At 40.3% G+C, this 21,375-nt stretch overlaps 1 protein-coding gene across 5 annotated transcripts in view; it reads right to left on the bottom strand.

The window, feature by feature from the left end:
• The window catches only part of fchsd2 (FCH and double SH3 domains 2), a 207,713-nt gene that overhangs the window by 71,606 nt on the left and 114,732 nt on the right, over window positions 1–21,375 (bottom strand). For all 5 annotated transcript variants that reach the window (XM_033023168.1, XM_033023165.1, XM_033023164.1 and 2 more), the window contains exons 7-8: window positions 19,050–19,104; window positions 16,438–16,566 (exon numbers count right to left, since the gene is read on the bottom strand). In XM_033023168.1, the coding sequence (XP_032879059.1) occupies window positions 16,438–16,566; window positions 19,050–19,104 (184 nt within the window). The remainder of the gene's footprint in view (window positions 1–16,437; window positions 16,567–19,049; window positions 19,105–21,375) is intronic.

Genomic DNA, 21,375 nt, shown 5'->3' with positions numbered 1-21,375 from the left:
GACATTCTGCCTTGTCCATTCATTAGTTAGACCTCACCTGGAGTAATGCATATAGTTCTGATCGTCACGCTATATCAAGGATGTAAATCAGCGAGAGAGTGCAAAAAAGATGAATAGAAATGTTGGCTGGACTGGAGGGACTTGAATTAATAGGTTGGGACTATTTTCACTGGAGTGAAAGAGACCATGGGTGACATTGTGTAAGGTTTATAAAATTACCAGGGGGGCAGGTGGGGTAGATAGTCACAGTCTTTTCCCACAGCATAGGAGAATCCAAAATGAGAGGGCATAGATTTAAGGTGAGAGGGAAAAGATTTAAAGTGGATCTGAGGGACAGGTTTTTCAAACATAATGGTGGGTATATGGAAATAGCCGCCAGTGAGTGTGGAACAATTACAACATTTAAAATATATTTATACAGGTGCATAGATAGGAAATGTTTAGAGGGATATAAATGCAGGTACATGGAATTAGAATATAAAGACATCTTGGTTGGCATGCATGGGTTGGGCTGAAGAGCCTGTTTCTGTGGGGTAATATCCACCTTTTAACCCCTTTACATGGCAACGCGATTCCTCAGATTGTTCAAATGGGCACATTTTAACCCCTTGTTCTAGCAGCCATGAAGCAAAGTCGATAGAGTGTTGACATGCAACAGTATTTTACATTACATGCCCCAAATATCATGTTTCCACCATACATTACTTTCCAGTAGTTGATCCAAAACATTCAAAAGGATGCTGATATTTTCTTTCTCTCTTCATTCTCTGTGAATGATAACTTGTTTATTAGCTAACACTGCAGAAAACAGAGAATGAACAGAGAACCTCAACAGTATTGCTCAGTTACTACATGGATAACTATGAGGAATTAAAAACTGGAAGAATTGATGCAGAACTTAAAAAAACACAATTAATTAAATGATAATTGTACTGATAGAATAGCTTGTAATAAAATTGCGGAGATGAATGAGTTGATGGCCAGGAAAATCTTATTCAAAATGTATTTGCACAAATGATTGACATACAAAATGTTGCAAATTAATATCTTCCATTCTGTGCAAACAGATAATTCAGTTTCCCGAATTACCAAATATAATCACTATGCATATGAGCAATTGTCTAAACATTCTTGGTTTATGTTTCAAAACAAACTAAAATTTGTATAATCTTGTTACTTGGCACAACACAAATGAACAAATTATTTAAATGATTTTAATACGCACTGCATCTCTGATTCTCTTGATAGCAGCATTTTACTCTGAAACAGTGACTTAATATAATTTACACCCCATTGCCTTGGTCATAATTTATGAATGCATTATCTTCTGATTTCCAGCGCTGTTCTGGGGTAATGGTTCATCAGATCCTGTGCAAGTCTTATCTGGCTCAGGAACTGAGGCCAAACAGCACGCAGCTCGTAAATAAACACAAAACCTCTGAAAAAGTATGCATACCTAAAATTCAGTTATGTGGCGTTAATTCAATTCTGACAGTGAGCAAACCAATAATGAGAAGATGACAGAACTTAAAAATAACTTAATGATAACCAGAGTACCCTTGGTGAACGTACAGGCATTCATTTATCTCAGATACCATTAGATATCTTAGATACCTTTAGATAAAATAATTTTTTGTATCCGGTGAATTATGCATTGTAAAAATAAATTAAAAAGTACACAAGCATAAATAGTATACATGTTCTGTCTTTGTCTGTTTTGAACTATGCATGAGATGCTGAGATGCAAATTATAAACATAAAAAAGTTCAACAGACAAAATAAAAACTGCTTTGAAACTTGTATTGGCCTGAAATACATTTACTGGTATATTATCCCAAATCTTTAGTGACCAACACTATTCTTAGCAAAAAGGGTGAACTCATATTATGACAAATCAGACTAAAACAAACCATTGCATCACATGTGTGTGATGGTGACAAATGCAGTGGATGACTGAACCAGTTAGGGTATTTTTCTTCCTAACTCATTCAACATCTGACTACTCAACAAGCCTGGTGGGTAATGCTTTGTTCTTGTAGAAATCTCCATATAAAATAATTAAAAAGAATATAAAACAGGATAGTAAAACCTTCTTTAGGTATGTGAAGAGAAAATAAATAGTTATTCTCAATTTGGAACTGGATCACATAGCACCATGCTGTTGACCAATATGCTTGGACTTCTGGAAGATTCACCCATATATCAAGGGCCCAAACAATGAGGTTTTGGCACTAAGAACCCTCTCTAAGTTTAATCTACTTACACAGCCGAAATGTGTATGAAGGAACTGCAGTTGCTGGTTTAAACCACAGATAGACACAAAATGCTGGAGTAACAGCAGGACAGGCAGCATCTCCGGAGTGAAGGAATGGGTGACGTTTCGGATCGAGTCTGAAAAAGGCTCTCGACCTGAAACGTCACCCATTCCTTCTCTCCAGAGATGCTGCCTGTCCCGCTGAGTTACTCCAGCATTTTGTGTCTATCTACTTACACAGCCTTTCTTTTAGAAAATGAGAGGAGACTGTTTGATTACATTCGATACTTTGAATTAACTTGAATACTCAATTCAAAAATTGATTGCCTCTTATCATATTTCTCATAACTAGTGGTTTGATACAAAATTATACAACAGCAGCTCAGTGCATATACAAGGCATAGCAATCCCCAAACTGTTACTGGATAGCAATAAGCTTGGCAAAGTAGTGGTTAAATTTCAGAATACAAAATATCAAAAGCTCCGTTATATTTCCAATTTCAGTTACATTTCTTTGAGGAGTTGTCAAGGGAAACCTCCCAAAGTAGGGCAGGAAAAATTGGCGTATGCTACAATTTCCTCCCATTAAATAGCATGGAGTAGAAGGGACACAGAGGCTGACCGACCCTTCCCCTCCACATCATGTCTATTTAATTGAAAACCATAAACTATCCTGAACTGCAACAGTTTTATTGCAACAGACAATTTTGTACATCTTTATTCAGTGGGTATAAGTGTTCTCGTGAGAAGCACAAGCATAACTATTGTCAGACACATTTCTGGTTATTAGAGGGTGACACTGATTATTGTGGCACAGATGACACATTGAAATACTAAATCATTAAATTCAAGCAATTGGTTTTAATGTTAAAAATAGCACATATACTCTTGCCAGATGCATCTGTGCTGCTAACCAAGGCTGCTGAATATTGCTAAATATCCTTGGGTATTAAAGGAGAACCAAGAATATTCTGTTGACAGTGATCACGTATTCTCTATGGATTAAGGCATTTTCCAATACCAAACAATTTTTGATTGGAGAAGCAGAACTCCTTGTGGTAATGGGAGTCAGAAACTGATGTAAACATCCATATTCCATACACATATTATGCAAGTAAAGATTTCCTTCAATTATTCTAATATTTTGATAAAACAGCAACACAGTTTCACAATTTATCTTTAACGTTAAAATAGTTTTGGAGAGCCTTGTCTACAGAAGGGATCATGGCAGAGAGTCATAATTGTTCTGTGGGAAAGCACTTTCAAGTAATTGTTGGAGGGAGGGAGTTCTCATTGGGGAAAAAAAAATCTGCCCATGTATAAATAAATAAATAATCTTGCAACATCCTTGAGGCATCCAACTTGACCTTTTTCGCGAGCTTTTGTTTCATGTTATATTTTAGATCCATGCAAACAATAGCATTTAGTGTTTAAGTTGAACAAAAGAGTAACATTAGAAAAATTAATTCCAAGAATATTTGCCTCAGTCTGCATCAGGCTATTGTTATTATAATGCAAAAACAGGTTCTGTCTAAATGTTCCTACTTCCCGAGTTTAAATACAAACTGAATTGTGAACTTCCTGAAACTTTATATATGACAATATTCCAGAAATGACCAATTAATAGAGAAGGTAGAATAAATGCTGGAAAAACTCAGCGGGTGAGGCAGCATCTATGGGAGCGAAGAAATAGGTGACGTTTCGGGTCGAGAACTTTCTTCAGTGGTTAATAGAGAAGTGTTTTTTTGCAATTCATCCATTTATTTTAACAAAGCAGCTGATTCAATAGGATTAACATAGCACCAGGGGATTAAAATATAAATGTCTTGACATTTACATTACTAAAATCTCAACTATCATAAACGCAGGTGGCAATTTTAAGTGTCGCAGTTATAAAGTCTCCACGTACAAGACTATTTTTACGAAAGTGAGGAGGATGCTATGAGAATGCAGGGTGACTTGGACAGGTTGGGTGAGTGGGCAGATGCGTTGCAGATGCAGTTTAATGTGGATAAATGTGAGGTTATCCGCTTTGGTAGCAAAAACAGGAAGGAAGATTTTTATCTAAATGGTGTCAAGTTGGGAAAAGGGGAAGTACAACGGGATCTGTGAGTCTTTGTTCATCAGTCAATGAAAGTAAGCATGCAGGTACAGCAGGCAATGAAGAAAGCAAATGGCATGTTGGCCTTCATAATAAGAGGAGTTGAGTATAGGAGCAAAGAGGTCCTTCTGCAGTTGTACAGGACCTTAGTGAGACTACACCTGGAGTATTGTGTGCAGTTTTGGTCTCCAAATTTGAGGAAGAACATTCTTGCTATTGGGGGAGTGCAGCGTAAGTTCACAAGGTTAATTCCCGGGATATGGCGGGACCATGCTGAGAGAATGGAGTGACTGGGCTTGTATACTCTGGAATTTAGAAGGATGAGAGGAGATCTATTGAAACATATAAGATTATTAAGGGGTTGGACACGCTAGAGGCAGGAAACAGAATCCAGAACCAGGGGCCACAGTTTAAAAATAAGGGGTAATAACTTCCCCGATGTTGGGGAAGTCCAGAACAAGGGGTCACAGTTTAAGGATAAGGAAGAAATCTTTTAGGACCGAGATGAGAAAAACATTTTTCACACAGAGAGTGGTGAATCTCTGGAATTCTCTGCCACAGAAGGTAGTTGAGGCCAGTTCATTGGCTATATTTAAGAGGGAGTTAGATGTGGCCCTTGTGGCTAAAGGTATCAGGGGGTATGGAGAGAAGGCAGGCACAGGATACTGAGTTGGATGATCAGCCATGATCATATTGAATGGCGGTGGAGGCTCGAAGGGCCGAATGGCCTCCTCCGGCACCTATTTTCTATGTTTCTATGTAAGCCATTTCGAACGGAGATGAGGAAACACTTTTTCACACAGAGAGTTGTGAGTCTGTGGAATTCTCTGCCTCAGAGGCCAGTTCTCTGGAAACTTTCAAGAGAGAGCTAGATAGGGCTCTTGAAGATAGCAGAATCAGGGGATATGGGGAGAAGGCAGGAACGGGGGGGGGGGGGGGGGGGGGGGGGGGGGTACTGATCAGCCATGATCACATTGAATGGCGGTGCTGGCTCGAAGGGCCGAATGGCCTACTCCTGCACCTATTGTCCATTGTCTATTGGCGATGAGAATATCAATGGTAGAAATTGAACAAGGTCTCAGAAAAATGGTAAAAGTTAATAAAAATTATTTGTGTTAAAAGCTGAACCTGATTATTTCAGATTTCCTAATATGAAATAGGAGGAAATTGTAACTCATCTGGCACCAGATATTGGGCAAGCTCATTGATAACACAGACGCAAAATATAAAAAAACAAGACCAAGGTAGAAATGAACAGAGCAAGGTACAAAGTATATGTGGAACTTGATATCATTGAACATGCAGCCTGGGACAGTTTATAATCAAGGAAGATAAGTGATAAAAGATCGTTAAGGGTGCCCACAGCACTGGCTGCAACTTCATAAAATGCAAAATTAAACAATGGAGCCCTATTCAGTCATAAAACCAACGACACCCTTTGAAGAGAATGAATAAATAACAGACTGCAGGTGGAACTCAGCAGGTCACGCAACATCTGTGGAGGGAAATGACAGATGACATTTCTGGTGGGGACCCTACTTTAAGACTGGAATGGAGAGGAGATACCTGGTAGAAAAAGGTTAGGGGAGGGGGTGGGGCCAGAGCTGGTAAGTGATAGGCGGATCCAAAGGAAGGGGGGTTGATTAGCAATGAGCAGGGCTGGGGAGAGATGTTTGGACATTACAAAAGGCTACAGATGGTGGAATCTGATAAGAAAGGAAGGTGAGGAGTGAACTGTTGAATCGGGGTAGATGGGAAATGGGAGGTGAAGGGACAAATAGGGGGCCCGGCAGGTGTAAGGATGGATGATGAGTAGAAGGGAAGGATAGAAGAGGGGAAAGGAATTGGTGGGGGGAGGGGGTTGTAGGTAGGGGGTATGGGAAATAGTTATGCGTGAGAAGGTCATAAGGTCATTAATGATTGGAGTAGAATTAGGCCATCGTCTACTCCGCCATTCAATCATGGCTGATATATCTCTCCCTCCTAACCCCATTTTCCTGCCTTCTCCCCAAAAGCCTCTGACATCTGTACTAATCAAGAATTTATCTATCTCTGCCAGGGTCTGGGTAGATCAGCAGGGGGGGGGGGAGGTTCATATGAAATTGGAGAATTCAATGTTTGTGCCATTGCGTTATAGGCTTTCTAAGCGAAAGACAAGGTGCTGTTCTTCGAGTTTGTGTGCGGCGGCAGTCTGGCCATGGAAGAGTTTGAGCACAGACAAGTCAATATGGGAAAGGGAAGGGGCATTGAAGTGGCTTGCTACTGGGAGCTTTAGCTGGCCCTGGTAGACATAGTGCCAGTGTTTGACAATGTTGTCATCTAGTATATTATATTTGTATAGCATGACAATCAGAATTGCACGTAATATTCCTTCTGTGGCCAAACCAATCATTACTAAAGTTGGACCATGACCCCCATTCTTTAATTATTTACGCCCGGGCTAGTGAAGGAAGTATCGGTACGCCTCGAACAAATGTAAATGAAAGTAGTCATATTTAGTATTTTGTTGCATATCCTTTGCATGCAATGACTGCTTGAAGTCTGCGATTCATGGACATCACCGGTTGCTGGGTATCTTATCTGGTGATGCTCTGCCAGGCCTGTATTGCAGCCATCTTTAGCTTATGCTTGTTTTGGGGGCTAGTCCCCTTCAGTTTTCTCTTCAGCATATAAAAGGTATGCTCAATTGGGATTATGACCAGTGATTGACTTAGCCACTCAAGAATTGACCTTTTTTTTAAGCTTTGAAAAACTCCTTTATTGCTTTAGCAGTATGTTTGGGATCATTGTCCTGCTGTAGAATGAACCGCCGGCCAATGAGTTTTGAGGCATTTATTTGAACCAGAGCAGATAGGATGTGTCTATACATTTCAGAATTCATTATGCTACTACCATCAGCAGTTGTATCATCAATGAAGATAAATGAGCCAGTACCTTCAGCAGCCACACATGCCCAGGCCATAACACCCCCACCACCGTGTTTCACAGATGAGGTGGTATGCTTTGGATCTTGCGCAGTTCCTTCTCTCCCCCAAACTTTGCTCTTGCCATCATTCTGATATGTTAATTTTCATCTCATCTGTCCACAAGACCTTTTTCCAGAACTGTGGTTGCTCTTCTAAGTACTTCTTGGCAAACTGTAACCTGGCCATCCTATATTTGCAGCTAACCAGTGGTTTGCATCTCGCAGTGTAGCCTCTGTATTTCTGTTTATGACGTCTTCTGCGGACAGTGGTCATTGACAAATCCACACCTTGCTCCTGAAGAGTGTTTCCGATCTGTCGGACAAGTGTTTGCGGATTTTTCTTTATTATAGAGATAATTCTTCTGTCATCAGCTATGGAGGTCTTCCTTGGCCTGCCAGTCCCTTTGCGATTAGTAAGCTCACCAGTGCTCTCTTTCTTCTTAATGATGTTCCAAACAGTTGATTTTGGTAAGCCTAAGGTTTGGCTAATGTCTCTAACAGTTTTATTCTTGTTTCTCAGTCTCATAATGGCTTCTTTGACTTTCTCCTCATGTTGGTAAACTTTCAACTTTGGTCCTCATGTTGATAAACAGCAATAAAAGTTTCCAAAGGTGATGGAAAGCCTGGAGGAAAGACTAGGTGCTGATAAATCTCTTATACCTGCATTACAGAGGTAATTAAACACACCTGAGCAATTACAAATGCCTGTGAAGCCATGTGTCCCAAACATTATGGTGCCCTGAAATGGGGGGGACTATGTATAAACACAGCTGTAATTTTTACACGGTGAAACCAAAATGTATAAAAATGGCCTTTAATAAAATCTGACAATGTGCACTTTAACCACGTGATTTTTTCTATTACAAATCTCAAATTGTGGAGTACAGAGGCAAATAAATAAATGATGGGCCTTTGTCCCAAACATTATGGCGGACATTGTATCTACTTTGTTGCCACCTTCAGGGATCCTTGGGACGACAGATGGCACAATGGGCTAAGTGTTCGGCTGGCAACCGGAAGGTAGCCGGTTCGAATCCCGCTTGGAGTGCATACTGTCGTTGTGTCCTTGGGCAAGACACTTCACCCACCTTTGCCTGTGTGTGAGTGATTGGTGGTGGTCGGAGGGGCCGTAGGCGCAGATTGGCAGCCACGCTTCCGTCAGTCTGCCCCAGGGCAGCTGTGGCTACAGAAGTAGCTTACCACCACCGAGTGTGACTGAGGAGTGAATGAATAATGCGATGTAAAGCGCCTTGAGTATAGAAAGGCGCTATATAAATCCCATCCATTATTATTATTATTATTATCCTTGAATTTGTATAATCAGATCAGTCTGTTCCTTGGTACCCACTAAGACTATAACATTCATTGTTTGTCCCACACTCAGTCATCCCAAAGTGGACACGTCACACTTCACAAGATTAAATTTAATGTGCCATTGTTCTGCCTGTCATACAATCTGCAAAAGCCTAAATAAAACCAGTAAATCCGGCTAAACTAGTGCTTTCTGCCTCATTAACATATTTGGAATGCCAACCTGCCTCACAGAACAATTTGAGTAGGAAGGAACTGCAGATACTGGTTTAGACTGAAGATAGACACATGTTCCTGATGTTGGGGGAGTCCAGAACCAGGAGCACAGTTTAAGACTTTTTCTCACAGAGAGTTGTGAGTCAGTGGAATTCTCTGCCTCAGAGGGCAGTGGAGGCAGGTTCTCTGGATACTTTCAAGAGAGAGCTCGATAGGGCTCTTGAAAATAGCGGAGTCAGGGAATATGGGGGAGAAGGCAGGAACGGGGTACTGATTGCGTGGGGTACTGGTTGTGGATGATCAGCCATGATCACATTGAATGGCGGAGCTGGCTTGAAGGGCCGAATGGCCTACTCCTGCACCTATTGTCTAAAATGTTGGAGTAACTCAGATGGATAGGCAGTATCTCTGGAAAGAAGGAATGGGTGACGTTTCAGGTCGAGACCCTTCATCAGGGGGGAGAGACAGAGAGGGGCAGGGGGGCAGAGGGAGAGGGAGAGGGAGAGGGGGGGGGAGAGGGGGGAGAAAGGGGGAGAGAGAAAATGGGAGAGAGAAAATGAGAGAGAGAAAATGAGAGAGAAAATGAGAGAGAAAATGAGAGAGAGAGAAAATGAGAGAGAGAGAAAATGAGAGAGAGAGAAAATGAGAGAGATAGAATGAGAGAGAGAATGAGAATGAGAGAGAGAATGAGAATGAGAGAGCGAATGAGAGAGTGAGAGAGAGAGAGCATGTTGGGGTCCTTGCATGGAGTTGAGGGAGGAGGTATAGGGACAGGTGTTGCATCTCCTGCAGATGCAGGGAAAGTACCCGGGGAGGGGGTGTTTTGGGTGGGAAGGAATGAGTTAATGAGTTGTCTGCCACTCGATCTCCTATTAAATAGTAACTCTGGAGTCAGTGGGTGAGAACTAGCTTTGCAGGAAGAAACTACAAATGCTGGTTTAAACTGAAAATAGACACAAAATGCTGCAGTAACTCAGCGGGTCTCTGGAGAAAAGGAATAGGTGACTTTTCGGGCCTCGACATGAGTTACTCCAGCATTTTGTGTCTATCTTCGGTGAGATACTAGGTTATCAGTGTGCTCACGTTAAAATATGCCCTCAGCCTCAAACATTCAAACAAACATCAAAGCATGCCTACAGACTAAAGGGTCCCAAACCAAAGCAGCATCTGTCCATTTCCCTCCACAGATGCTGTCTGACCCGCTGCATTCCTTCAAGTTTTTTTGGGCAAGATTCCAACATCTGCAGTCTCTTGTCTCTATTTGCTGAGTTCTTTACTGGCCATTAACAACCTAATAATTAGTAGGCTTCACCTTGATTACATTTTAAAACACAATCTAGTTTAATATCATGCTTGCAGTCCACAACAGATCCTTTGATATGTTATAAAGGGAACACTTTAGAAAGTGAGAGAGATGCAGATCACTTATCTTGCATGATACATATGGTCAAAAGATGAATAATCTACTGCCTACTGTCATTTTCACCTTAAACACAGGCTGTTTGTTCTACATGCATTGTTAAAGAACAACTGTTCAGCATAAACAACTTGCATTTACATAACAGGATTAAACATCCCAAGTGACTAAAAGAAAATATAACACTTAACTGCATAGAGTTTTCAGAATACGTGATCAAAAGCTTGGTCAAAGCATTAGTTGGAAGAAGCAATATGAAAGAGGAAAATGCATTAGAGAAGGCTTAGGGGAGGAATTCTAAAGCTTAGCATCTAGCCTCCTGAAGGTAGTTGCCAATGGCTGAATAATGAGAATTTTGAACACATAAAACATCAGAACCGAAGCAAACAAGATATTTCAGAGGGTTATAAGATGGAAGAGGTTATCAATATAAGAGGTACAAAATTAGGAAAGCTTTGGGAAATAAGAGATTTAAAATCAAAGTGTTCCCAAATCACGAGCTAACAAGTGTGACATAACACATAAGTGATGGCGTGCTGAATATTCAGACATGGGGGGGGGGGGAGACGACGACTTTAGATCTATTTTGAGCTGGAGACTATGGATGATGGTAAATGGAAGACCAGCTAGCAGAGTATTGAAATAAATGAATCCAACAGGAAAGCTACAGAAATGAGGTGAAGTAGAAGTGGAGGCTGGCAATGTTACCAAACTAAATCAGTTTTGATGGCATGGAAAACATTGGCTTCGCTTGCCTCAGGCTCAAAGAAGAAATCTGTTGCCCTCAAAGTGATCAGCTTGTATATTAAAAGGAAAACTATTGATGTGATTTTAATGAGATAACTTCAATTATATATGATGCTTCAAGTAATGATGCTTTATATAGCTTCAGATAAGCTGATACATGCATATCACATTTCACGGAACTTGGCTGCATTTCTGCACAGAAGTAATTTTAAAACTCAGATATCTTCTATGGAATAAAACTAACTAAAGCAATACTTTGCCTTACATTTATCAAGTATAAATGATGATTTTTCATTGAAGAACAAGGGAATAAATGGCCTGTGCCTTCTATTTTTTGATTCTACATTGGATTTTCTCTCTTTGCCTCAAACTTCAACTGCAGTCTTCTTGTAGATCCACTACAGTCCGCCTACCACCGCAACAGCAGATGTCATCTCACCCATCCTGCACTCAGCCGTCTCTCCAGAGATGCTGCCTCTGAGTTACTCCAGCATTTTGTGTCTACCATCGATTTAAACCAGCATCTGCAGTTCTTTCCAACACATTTCTGCACTGACCCTTGGTACATATGGACAACAGATATGGACTACATCAGATTCCTATTCACTGACTATAGCTATGTTCAACACCGTGATTCTAACTTTAACTAGTCTCCAAGCTCCTGGACCTGGGATGCAACATCCACTTCTGCAACTGAATCTTTCACTTCCTTGCTCATAAACTGTAGTCAGTAAGGGGAAGTAGTAAAAAAATCTTCTCCGAAAATTCTCATCAACAATGCTCTGCAATGCTGCACCCTCAGCCCCTTACTATACTCCTGACACACTCATTTACTGTGTAGCTAAATTCTGCTCTAACTCTTATTTACAGAATTGTAAATGACACTACCATAATGGGCCAGATCTCAAACAAAGACGAGATAGTTCAGGAAGGATTTATACAGCTTAATAACATGGTTTCAAGTGCATCAATTGTGCTGAAGAGCTCGTAGGTGTAAATTTCATGAACAATTTGATGTGGACCATCATGCAACAGCTAAAAAAAGCATACCAACACTCCTATTTCCTCAGAAGATTAAGGAAATTTGGCATCTCCAATTACTCTTACCAATTTCTACAGCTGCACATAGAAACCATCCTATCCAGATGCATCACAGTTTTGTACCACAAATGCTCTACCTTAGACCACAAGATATGGTAGAGTGTTGTGGATGGAGCCAATCCATCATACCAACCAGCCTCTCAGCTCCATTAGACTCCATCTACACGTCAGGCTGCATCAGGATAGGACCCAACATAATCAAGAACCACTCACACCCCGGTCATTTTTTCTTCTCCCCCTCTCCTGTCAGGCAGAAAATGTAAAAGCTTCAAAGCATGTACCACCAGATTCGAGAACAGCTTCTTCATGCTGTTATCAGACTCTTGAACAGACCTCTCATATGCTAAGGATAAATTCCTGATTTCCCAATCAACCTCGTTGTTGCCCTCGTACTTATTTTTATCAGCACATTCTCTGTAACTAACGCTATATTCTAAATCCTTTCTCTTTTTGCACGGCCTGTTATACCCAAGTATGATTTTATTGTATTCCTATATGGTTTGAATTGCTTCAATAATATGAACATTTTTTTCACTGTATCATGATTCATGTGACAATAATAAACTAATATCAATACCAAAATTACCTAACTTAAACATGTAATATACTTTTCAAAGCTGGATGGCCAAAGTTGCATACCAATGTCCAGCACGGCTTCATATTAGGTATACAATTTAGACTAACTTTCTTCAACGAATGGTCAATTTGCAAATTATTAAAGTGTTTATTCACATCTGCTAACAGGCACCTCTTTTCAGAAAATTGTAAGTTTTAGATTGTATATACCACAGCAAGTCTAAGTCACCATTTTGGAAGAGTTTTAGATACAGGAGGCTGGGTCGCTTCAGAAATATACATTTTGGTTTCACAAAAGGGTCTTGACCCGAAATGTCCCCCATTCCTTCTCCCCAGAGATGCTGACTGACCTGCTGAGTTACTCCAGCATTTTATGTCTACCTTTTGGTTTTACATTTATTTACTAAGAAAATGTTTCACCTTATAAACAGCTTCGCCCAAGTTTGAAGGGGATGGAAAAAGGGATAGCCAGTTAGGTCAATTACTTTGATTAAATCACATGCAAAGAACCACTTAAAGAGCAGTCTACGGTGACTTTCTCAGGTTCCTCTCTGCACAAATGAATAAAACCTAGATGCAGCTCTAGAGCCCCTTCTCTCATCAGATGAAAGAATAATCTGACATGCAACCCACCTCTTTACAATTATAATAATGCCCTTTCAACTGTGCAATAATGGTGCACTCAGACATCATAATTATGAATGCTTGTTAATAGGAATTCGCTTTTAAGCAAATGTGGAAATATACAAGCCTTTATGCTACCACATATGAGATTTTACCCTGGGTTCTGTTTAATGACTGCTCAGTACAAAATGCTGCACCCAACTGTATTTATTAACAATGTTCGCACATGCACAGGAAAAAAGGTGATGGTAAATCATGTTTAAGTCTCATGCCAAGCAATAGCTTACAAAACCAAAGTCTGTGTTGGTTTTATCCACATCATCATAACAAGCAAATTTGTTTTTCTCAATTTAATAAATAAATCTCTCCCCTTCTCTCCCTCCCCCTCCCTCCCCTAAACCCCCTTCCCCCTCCCCTCCACCCCCTCCCCACCCAACCCTCCCCCTCTCCCCCCCCTCTCTCTCCTCCCATCTCTCTCCCCCCCTCCCCCACCCACCCTCCCTCTCCTCCTCCCCCCTCGCGCTCTGTCTCTTGCCCTTCTGTCTCTGCCCCCTCTCTCTCTGTCTTTCCCCATTCTTTCTCTGCCCTCACTCTCTACCCCACCCTCCCTCTCTAGGCGTGCCTGCAAGTTGGGGGCTATGCGTCAGTGGATAGGGCGGTTATGGGGTAAAAGGAGCAAATTAATAATATTAATATAATATCAAGGGAGGTAGTTAGCGTGTGTGCGGGGAGGTTGTTAGTGTGTGTGTGGGGGTGATTAGTGTGTGTGACGCCACATGCAGCCCCCCCCCCCCAAGCTGGGGGAACAGACCCAAGGGATCTGCACTTGGTCTAGTATTTATTAAAACTCTATGTGGGTATGTGTGTGTGTGTGTGGGTGGGTGTGGGTGTGGGTGTGGGTGTGTGTGTGTGTGTGTGTGTGTGTGTGTGTGTGTGTGTGTGTGTGTATGTGTGTGTGTGTGTGTGTGTGTGTGTCATTTTGCCTTTGAAACGTATCTCCTCGAAAACCAGATGCCGAAACGGGGAAATGTTTACATATTTCAGTAGCGATTTACCTTTTGATTTTAGAGGGGGGGCTGCATTTACATTTGCTCCTCTGTAAATTTGGACAATTATTTCCTGAGATTTTCACTAAAATTGTTCACCAAACTCCCCCCGCCCCCCCCCCCGCCTCTGGATTAATGCAGATGCTGTCAAAGCGCATGTGCACTATTTTCCATGAGTTATGTTACCACCCACCAACCCCCCCCCCCCCCCCCCCCCCCCATTCTTCAAAAGGCACAGAAAGAATGAGCAAGTTCTGCAGATCCGGAGGTCACCGGCTCTCATTTGAACAAAGATTATAGTGTGGACCTCTATGATCTTTGCTTTTGAATCCTCTCCGTCTCCCCCGCCCAATCGAGTGGATAGGGCGGGGGATGGAGTAAAACAGGTGTGTGTGTGTGTGTGTGTGTGTGTGTGTGTGTGTGTGTGTGTGTGTGTGTGTTCAAATACAAGTTTTTCAAATTTTTTATCGTCTGTTGCCTCTACTTTCAATTATTATTTACCAATAATTTCCATGTTTATGAAATAGTTTATCTCTTTTTTTAAATCGGAATAATTAATTCTGTACAATTCCAGATTTCTAGATTTTCAAGTTAAGTGAGTCGAAAAACAATCTTGGGAAAGGGTCCTAGCTATGATCTTTTCACAAAACTTAAGCCATTCTCTGGATGATTATGGATTATAAAGGCAAAGTATATTACATGCGTATAGGAGACAAGGTATAGCTCAACATTCAATACCTCCTTTATTCAACTTTGTCCATTATTCCTGACATCCAACAACCCAATTTTTGTGATGGCAACAGCAGAGTAATGCCACCTTTCCGCTAAGATTTGAATATTTCCACTGAAGTCTGTGTCTGCAAGTCTGCCTTCAGGTTTACATATAGTCAACATTCAAAGTTAGAATGTCACATAAAAGAATGAAGATGCACACAAGTTGGTAGCCCAGCTGAAGGTGTGAGCAAGTAAGCATGCAGAGGGAGGAGCAGAAAGCAGACAAATTTGTTGTGCTACAAAAATGGGGTTTCATCCGTCATATTTGTAATATGTAACCACAAAACAATCAGACAAGAAAGATAAAAAACCGAGTTGCAAAACACTAATTGTTTCAATATGAATTATTAACTAAAATACTATTGGGCCAATTATATATTACACATTTATTATATATCTTGGTACTTGTTCTTGAGGAAAATTAATCTTAAATGCATTCTAAAAAATAGAAAGGTACAATAATGCTGTTCCCACTGTTTCAATACAATTAGCCACTTAATATTTACTTTTCACCAAACAGCAGATTAAATAAAACTAGAGTGGTTGGATACACTGTCATGGAACGATGCACCATGATCTCTTTGTTCCACAACATTCCCCAAAGCACTGCCATTTCTTGTGCACATTCTGCCCTGGGTTTCGTTACCAAAACACAGCACCTCGCATTTATTCAAATTAAACTCCATCTGCCATTCCTCCATTTGATTTGGTCCAGTTGATCAAGCTGTCATTGCAACCTTAGATAACTCCTTCACTGTCTACCACACCATCAATTTAGTGTAATCTGCAAATTTACTATCCATAATATCTACATTCATACCAAAATCGCTAATATAAATAACAGTGGGCCCAGCACCAATCCTTGTGGCACACCTCTGATTACAGGCCTCCACTGTGAAAAACCCTCTACCCACATCCTCCGTCACCTACCTTCAAGACAAATCAAATACAAAATGTTATTTAGTTCCTTAAAATGTTACACTGGAAGGGATCCAAGTAATTTACCCCATATTACTCTTCAAAAGATACAACCATGATTTATTGTATTCTGGATGATCTCTAAACTATTTTGGCTAGTGTCATGTTCTCAGCTTCAAGTGTCAAGACTTTGATGGACCAGTTCTTGGAATAGCAATGATTCTATTGCACATCATAACATGGCAGACAGCATCCAACACAACTTGACTTGAAACAGCAAAAAAGCTTCATGAACAAAAAGCATGGATTTGAAGTAACATTTTACATAATTTATTAATCATGCTCAGCTGATTTCTGAAGTACACAAATATCGAAGAGTTTGCTTACAGTCATCATGTTTATCAGATCGATTTGATAATAGCGATCTTGATGTGCATTTGCAGCTGCCAGTGTAAGAAGGTAATCATTTCTAGCATGGTTAGCTTTTGTGTTGCATTCACTGCGCCGTGCTTTCAACTGAAATTCAAACAAAATGTGATATTGGATATCAAGAAAAGTTTCATTTCTTTTTAAGTTATCTTTCAACGTAGCAAATTTCAATGAATTAGAAGATATCAATAAAATTACAAGCTAACATGCCTCCATCCTGACAACCAGTCCCTTATTTAGCATCCTATCGTTGCACTTCGTTACTTCCACTATTTAAATACGTTTAACCTTCTGATGCCTTTCCCAAAACAAATGTTTACGAAGGTCTACATTACAAGTTGTTTTGTCCCTCATGAAATGCTGGCCTTTTCCTCTAATAATGAGTTGGGAATTATATATCAATTGCTGTATCATTCCAAAATTTATTAATTGGCATTATAATTAACTGTGCGAATTAAAATGTAATTAAAAACAATTTGTTCAAAATGAGTAGGAAAATATAGTTTAAATAATTGCAACCACAAGTCAAATTATTGCCTTGGTAACAATCACATTAGATTCTTTGGTAGGCATTTTCACATATACTATCCAACAAAATTGGGCTGGTGAAAATGGGGAGCAGTCGGAGTCCAGATCACTACCATTATTGAGGAGGCAAACAAAATACTTTCCTTGAATAAAAACAGAAAATGCCATAAAATATTTACCAGGTTAGGCAGCATCTATGGAGACGGAAAGAATGCTACTACTTCAGGTCAAAGAGTTTTGGTGTTTAACTCCATTTCACTATCCACATACTAGTAGAACCAATACCTATTTCCAATATTGTGTTTTTAATTCAGAATCAAAATCAACCAGCATCAACAGTATTTATATTTGACCCACAATGTTCCATGATGTCAGTAAAAGTATTTTTCTTCTGTACTGGACCCGAAGGGCCTACTCCTGCACCTAATTTCTAAAAAAAAATAATTTCTATGAATCTTGGAGCTCATTATTTGGTAAATGCAAGTTGCATTGGAAGATGGAATTTTCCAAAAAAGTATTCTATGAATTAGCATTACATGATTTTTCCTCTTCATCCCTATAAACAATGACTCGTGTAGTTCACGGGCAGTTCTCACGTCCCTCTTAAAATCTGCATCACACATGAGCCTAGACTTGGTTGACAGAGCCTATTGTAGGTATGTTGCAAAACGTGCCTGAAGCGTCGCTGAAAATCTGTCGCTGCGGGTGTGCGCGATTTTGGCGCCGTTTAGAGGGGGGCGGGTTTAAAACGCGATTTTCCCTAAGCTGTTCAAATCGAGGATGTTCAGCCTAGTTAATTATTAACGAAAAATCACTGGAAGATTCCGTCGCTTTAGCTATTATTACTTTTAAGGGCTTTATCTAATTGTTTTAGTAGTTTAAAAATTAACCTCTAAACCCGCGACCGCCGGCAACCGGCCGGATCTCATACAGGGGACAACAGAAGGTAGGCTGTTTATTTTTACATTAAAAAGGGCTACTTAAGATCCCTTTATACAAAGTTTAATGTTGCGAGTAGCTAATTTGGGCCCCATTATATCCCGCAGTATTTTTCTGGGCATTTGAGGGCACAAATCTACCGCAATGTGAACGTTCTAAACCAGCGCGTTCACAGGATCCCACTAGAAAGCTGATTTAAATGGACTTTAATTTACAGCAATTGAACACTAAATTCCTTCCATTTGGCCTATAAATTTATGTAAATGAGATTTAAAAATCATGTTTTATTGTGAATTATTTGTGAATATTATTTGGACACTTAGGCTATTTAAAAATGTTAATCATTTATTAAGAAATGGATAGATGTTTAGATCTAGTAATTTAATTTTGTAATTAGCTACAATTGGGTAACTAACTAATTATATGCTTTAATTTCAGGTCATCCAAGTAAGATTATTTTATATTTGTTTCAGAATGCTTCAATCTATGATAACTGAAAATTTCATTCAGTTCTCTTAATTTTTTAAGAAGGTTATGGGCTTTTGACTGTCCACGATCACAGCTTTTTTGTTATGTCCATAGAAAATCAATAGGGAACAAGGTGCTAATTTCCGAGTATGAAAATGGCCATAACTTTTTAAATACTTGAGATATGAAAGTGAATTAGGTGTCAAATTAAACTTATTTTTATGCTTTATCTGATGGGATAAATTGCAGACTTGATTTTTTAAATCTCAAAATTTTGTAACATTGCTACCTATTGTCTAGTTTAATAATGTCAATATATGGTTGGATGGAGGAAGCACAGTTGAGTGCAATCTTCTTTTCAACTAGTTTCCACATATCACTGTCAATTAAAAGAAACAGCTACAAAACTTCTGGGGAATTATAAAGAGAACTATTCATCTAAACTCAGCTCGGGAAGATAAACTGTTCACACGTTATCAAGACTGCTTCAACCCAACATATATTGTTCACATTTTAGCTGGCATCTACACAGCTCAATTAAGCAGGCTTGCAGCACATTGTAGAAATATTGTACAAAAAACACAAGCTAAAGATGAATAACATGAAGCAGCCATTCAAAATCTTAAAAAACATACCTTTACACTTGCTTTCTGTAAACTTATTCTTGACTGAAATAGACTAAGCTTGGACCTGAAAAATAAAACTTTGATTTAAATGGTATATTTGTTTCAAAGGATATGATTTTTTATTGTTGGCACACTGCAGATATGTACAGATGCAAAAGTCAGAAACAATAGACAATAGGTGCAGGAGTAGGCCATTCGGCCCTTCGAGCCAGCACCACCATTCAATGTGATCATGGCTGATCATCCCCAATCAGTACCCCGTTCCTTCCTTCTCCCCATATCCCCTGACTCTGCTATTTTTAAGAGCCCTATCTAGCTCTCTCTTGAAAGTATCCAGAGAACCGGCCTCCACCGTCCTCTGAGGCAGAGAATTCCACAGACTCACAACTCTCTGTGAGGAAAAATGTTTCCTCGTCTCCGTTCTAAATGGCTTACCACTTATTCTTAAACTGTGGCCCCTGGTTCTGGACTCCCCCAACATCGAGAACATGTTTCCTGCCTCTAGCGTGTCCAAACCCTTAACAATCTTATATGTCTCAATAAGATCCCCGCTCATCCTTCTAAACTCCAGATTGTACAAGCCGAGCCGCTCCATTCTCTCAGCATATGACAGTCCCGCCATCCAGGGAATTAACCTTGTAAACCTACGCTGCACTCCCTTAATAGCAAGAATGTCCTTCCTCAAATTAGGGGACCAAAACGGCACACAATCCTCTAGGTGTGGCCTCACTAGGGCTCTGTACAACTGCAGAAGGACCTCTTTGCTCCTATACCCGACTCCTCTTATTATAAAGGCCAACATGCCATTCGCTTTCTTCACTGCCTGCTGTACCTGCATGCTTACTTTCATAGACTGATGAACAAGGACCCCCAGATCCCGTTGTACTTTCCCTTTTCCCAACTTGAGCCATTTAAATAGTAATCTGCCTTCCTGTTTTTGATACCAAAGTGGATAACCTCACATTTATCCACATTAAACTTCATCTGCCATGCACCTGCCTACTCCCCCAACATGTCCAAATCACCCTGCATTCTCATAGCATCCTCCTCACAGTTCACACTGCCACCAAGTTTTGTTTCATCTGCAAATTTGCTAATGTTACTTCGAATCCCTTCATCCAAATCATTGATGTATATTGTAAATAGCTGCGGTCCCAGCACCGAGCCTTGTGGTACCCCATGAGTCACTGCCTGCCATTCTGAAAGGGACCCGTTAATCCCTACTCTTTGTTTCCTGTCTGCCAACCAATTTTCTATCCATGTCTGCACTCTACCCCTAATACCATGTGCCCTAATTTTGCCCACTAATCTCCTATGTGGGACTTTATCAAATGCTTTCTGAAATTCCAAGTACACTACATCCACTGGCTCTCCCTTGTCCATTTTCCTAGTTACATCCTCAAAAAATTCCAGAAGATTAGTCAAGCATGATTTCCCCTTCGTAAATCCATGCTGACTCAGACCAATCATGTTATTGTTATCCAAATGTACGGCTATCTTTTATAATTGACGCCAGCATCTTCCCCACCACTGATGTCAGGCTAACTGGTTTATAATTCCCTGTTTTCTCTCTCCCGCCTTTCTTAAAAAGTGGGATAACATTAGCTACCCTCCAATCCACAGGAACTGATCCTGAGTCTATAGAACATTGGAAAATTATCACCAATGCATCCACGATTTCTAGAGCCACTTCCTTAAGTACCCTGGGATGCAGACCATCAGGCCCTGGGGATTTATCAGCCTTCAGTCCCATCAGTCTACCCAACACCATTTCCTGCCTAATGTGGATTTCCTTCAGTTTCTCCGTCACCCCAGATCCTCTGGCCACTACTATATCAAGAAGATTGTTTGTGTCCTCCTTAGTGAAGACAGATCCAAAGTACCTGTTCAACTCATCTGCCATTTCCTTGTTCCCCATAATAAATTCACCTTTTTCGGTCTTCAAGGGTCCAACTTTGGTCTTAACTAATTTTTTCCTCTTCACATACCTAAAGAAGCTTTTACTATCCTGCTTTATATTCTTGGCTAGCTTACCTTCGTACCTCATCTTTTCTCCCCGTATTGTCATTTTAGTTATCTTCTGTTGCTCTTTAAACATTACACAATCCTCTTGCTTCCCGCTCACCTTTGCTATGTTGTACTTCTTCTTTTATTTTTATATTGGGTCTGACGTCCCTTGTCAGCCACAGTCACCCCTTACTCCCCTTGGAATCTTTCTTCCTACTAGGAATGAACTGATCCTGCACCTTCAGTATTATTCCTAGAAATACCCGTCATTGTTGTTCCACTGTCATCCCTGCTAGGGTATCTTGCCAGTCAACTTTGGCCAGCTCCT

Source organism: Amblyraja radiata, chromosome 6, assembly GCF_010909765.2.
Source record: "Amblyraja radiata isolate CabotCenter1 chromosome 6, sAmbRad1.1.pri, whole genome shotgun sequence".
NCBI lineage: Eukaryota > Metazoa > Chordata > Chondrichthyes > Rajiformes > Rajidae > Amblyraja > Amblyraja radiata.
This window is presented reverse-complemented; position numbering and strand designations above follow the sequence as displayed.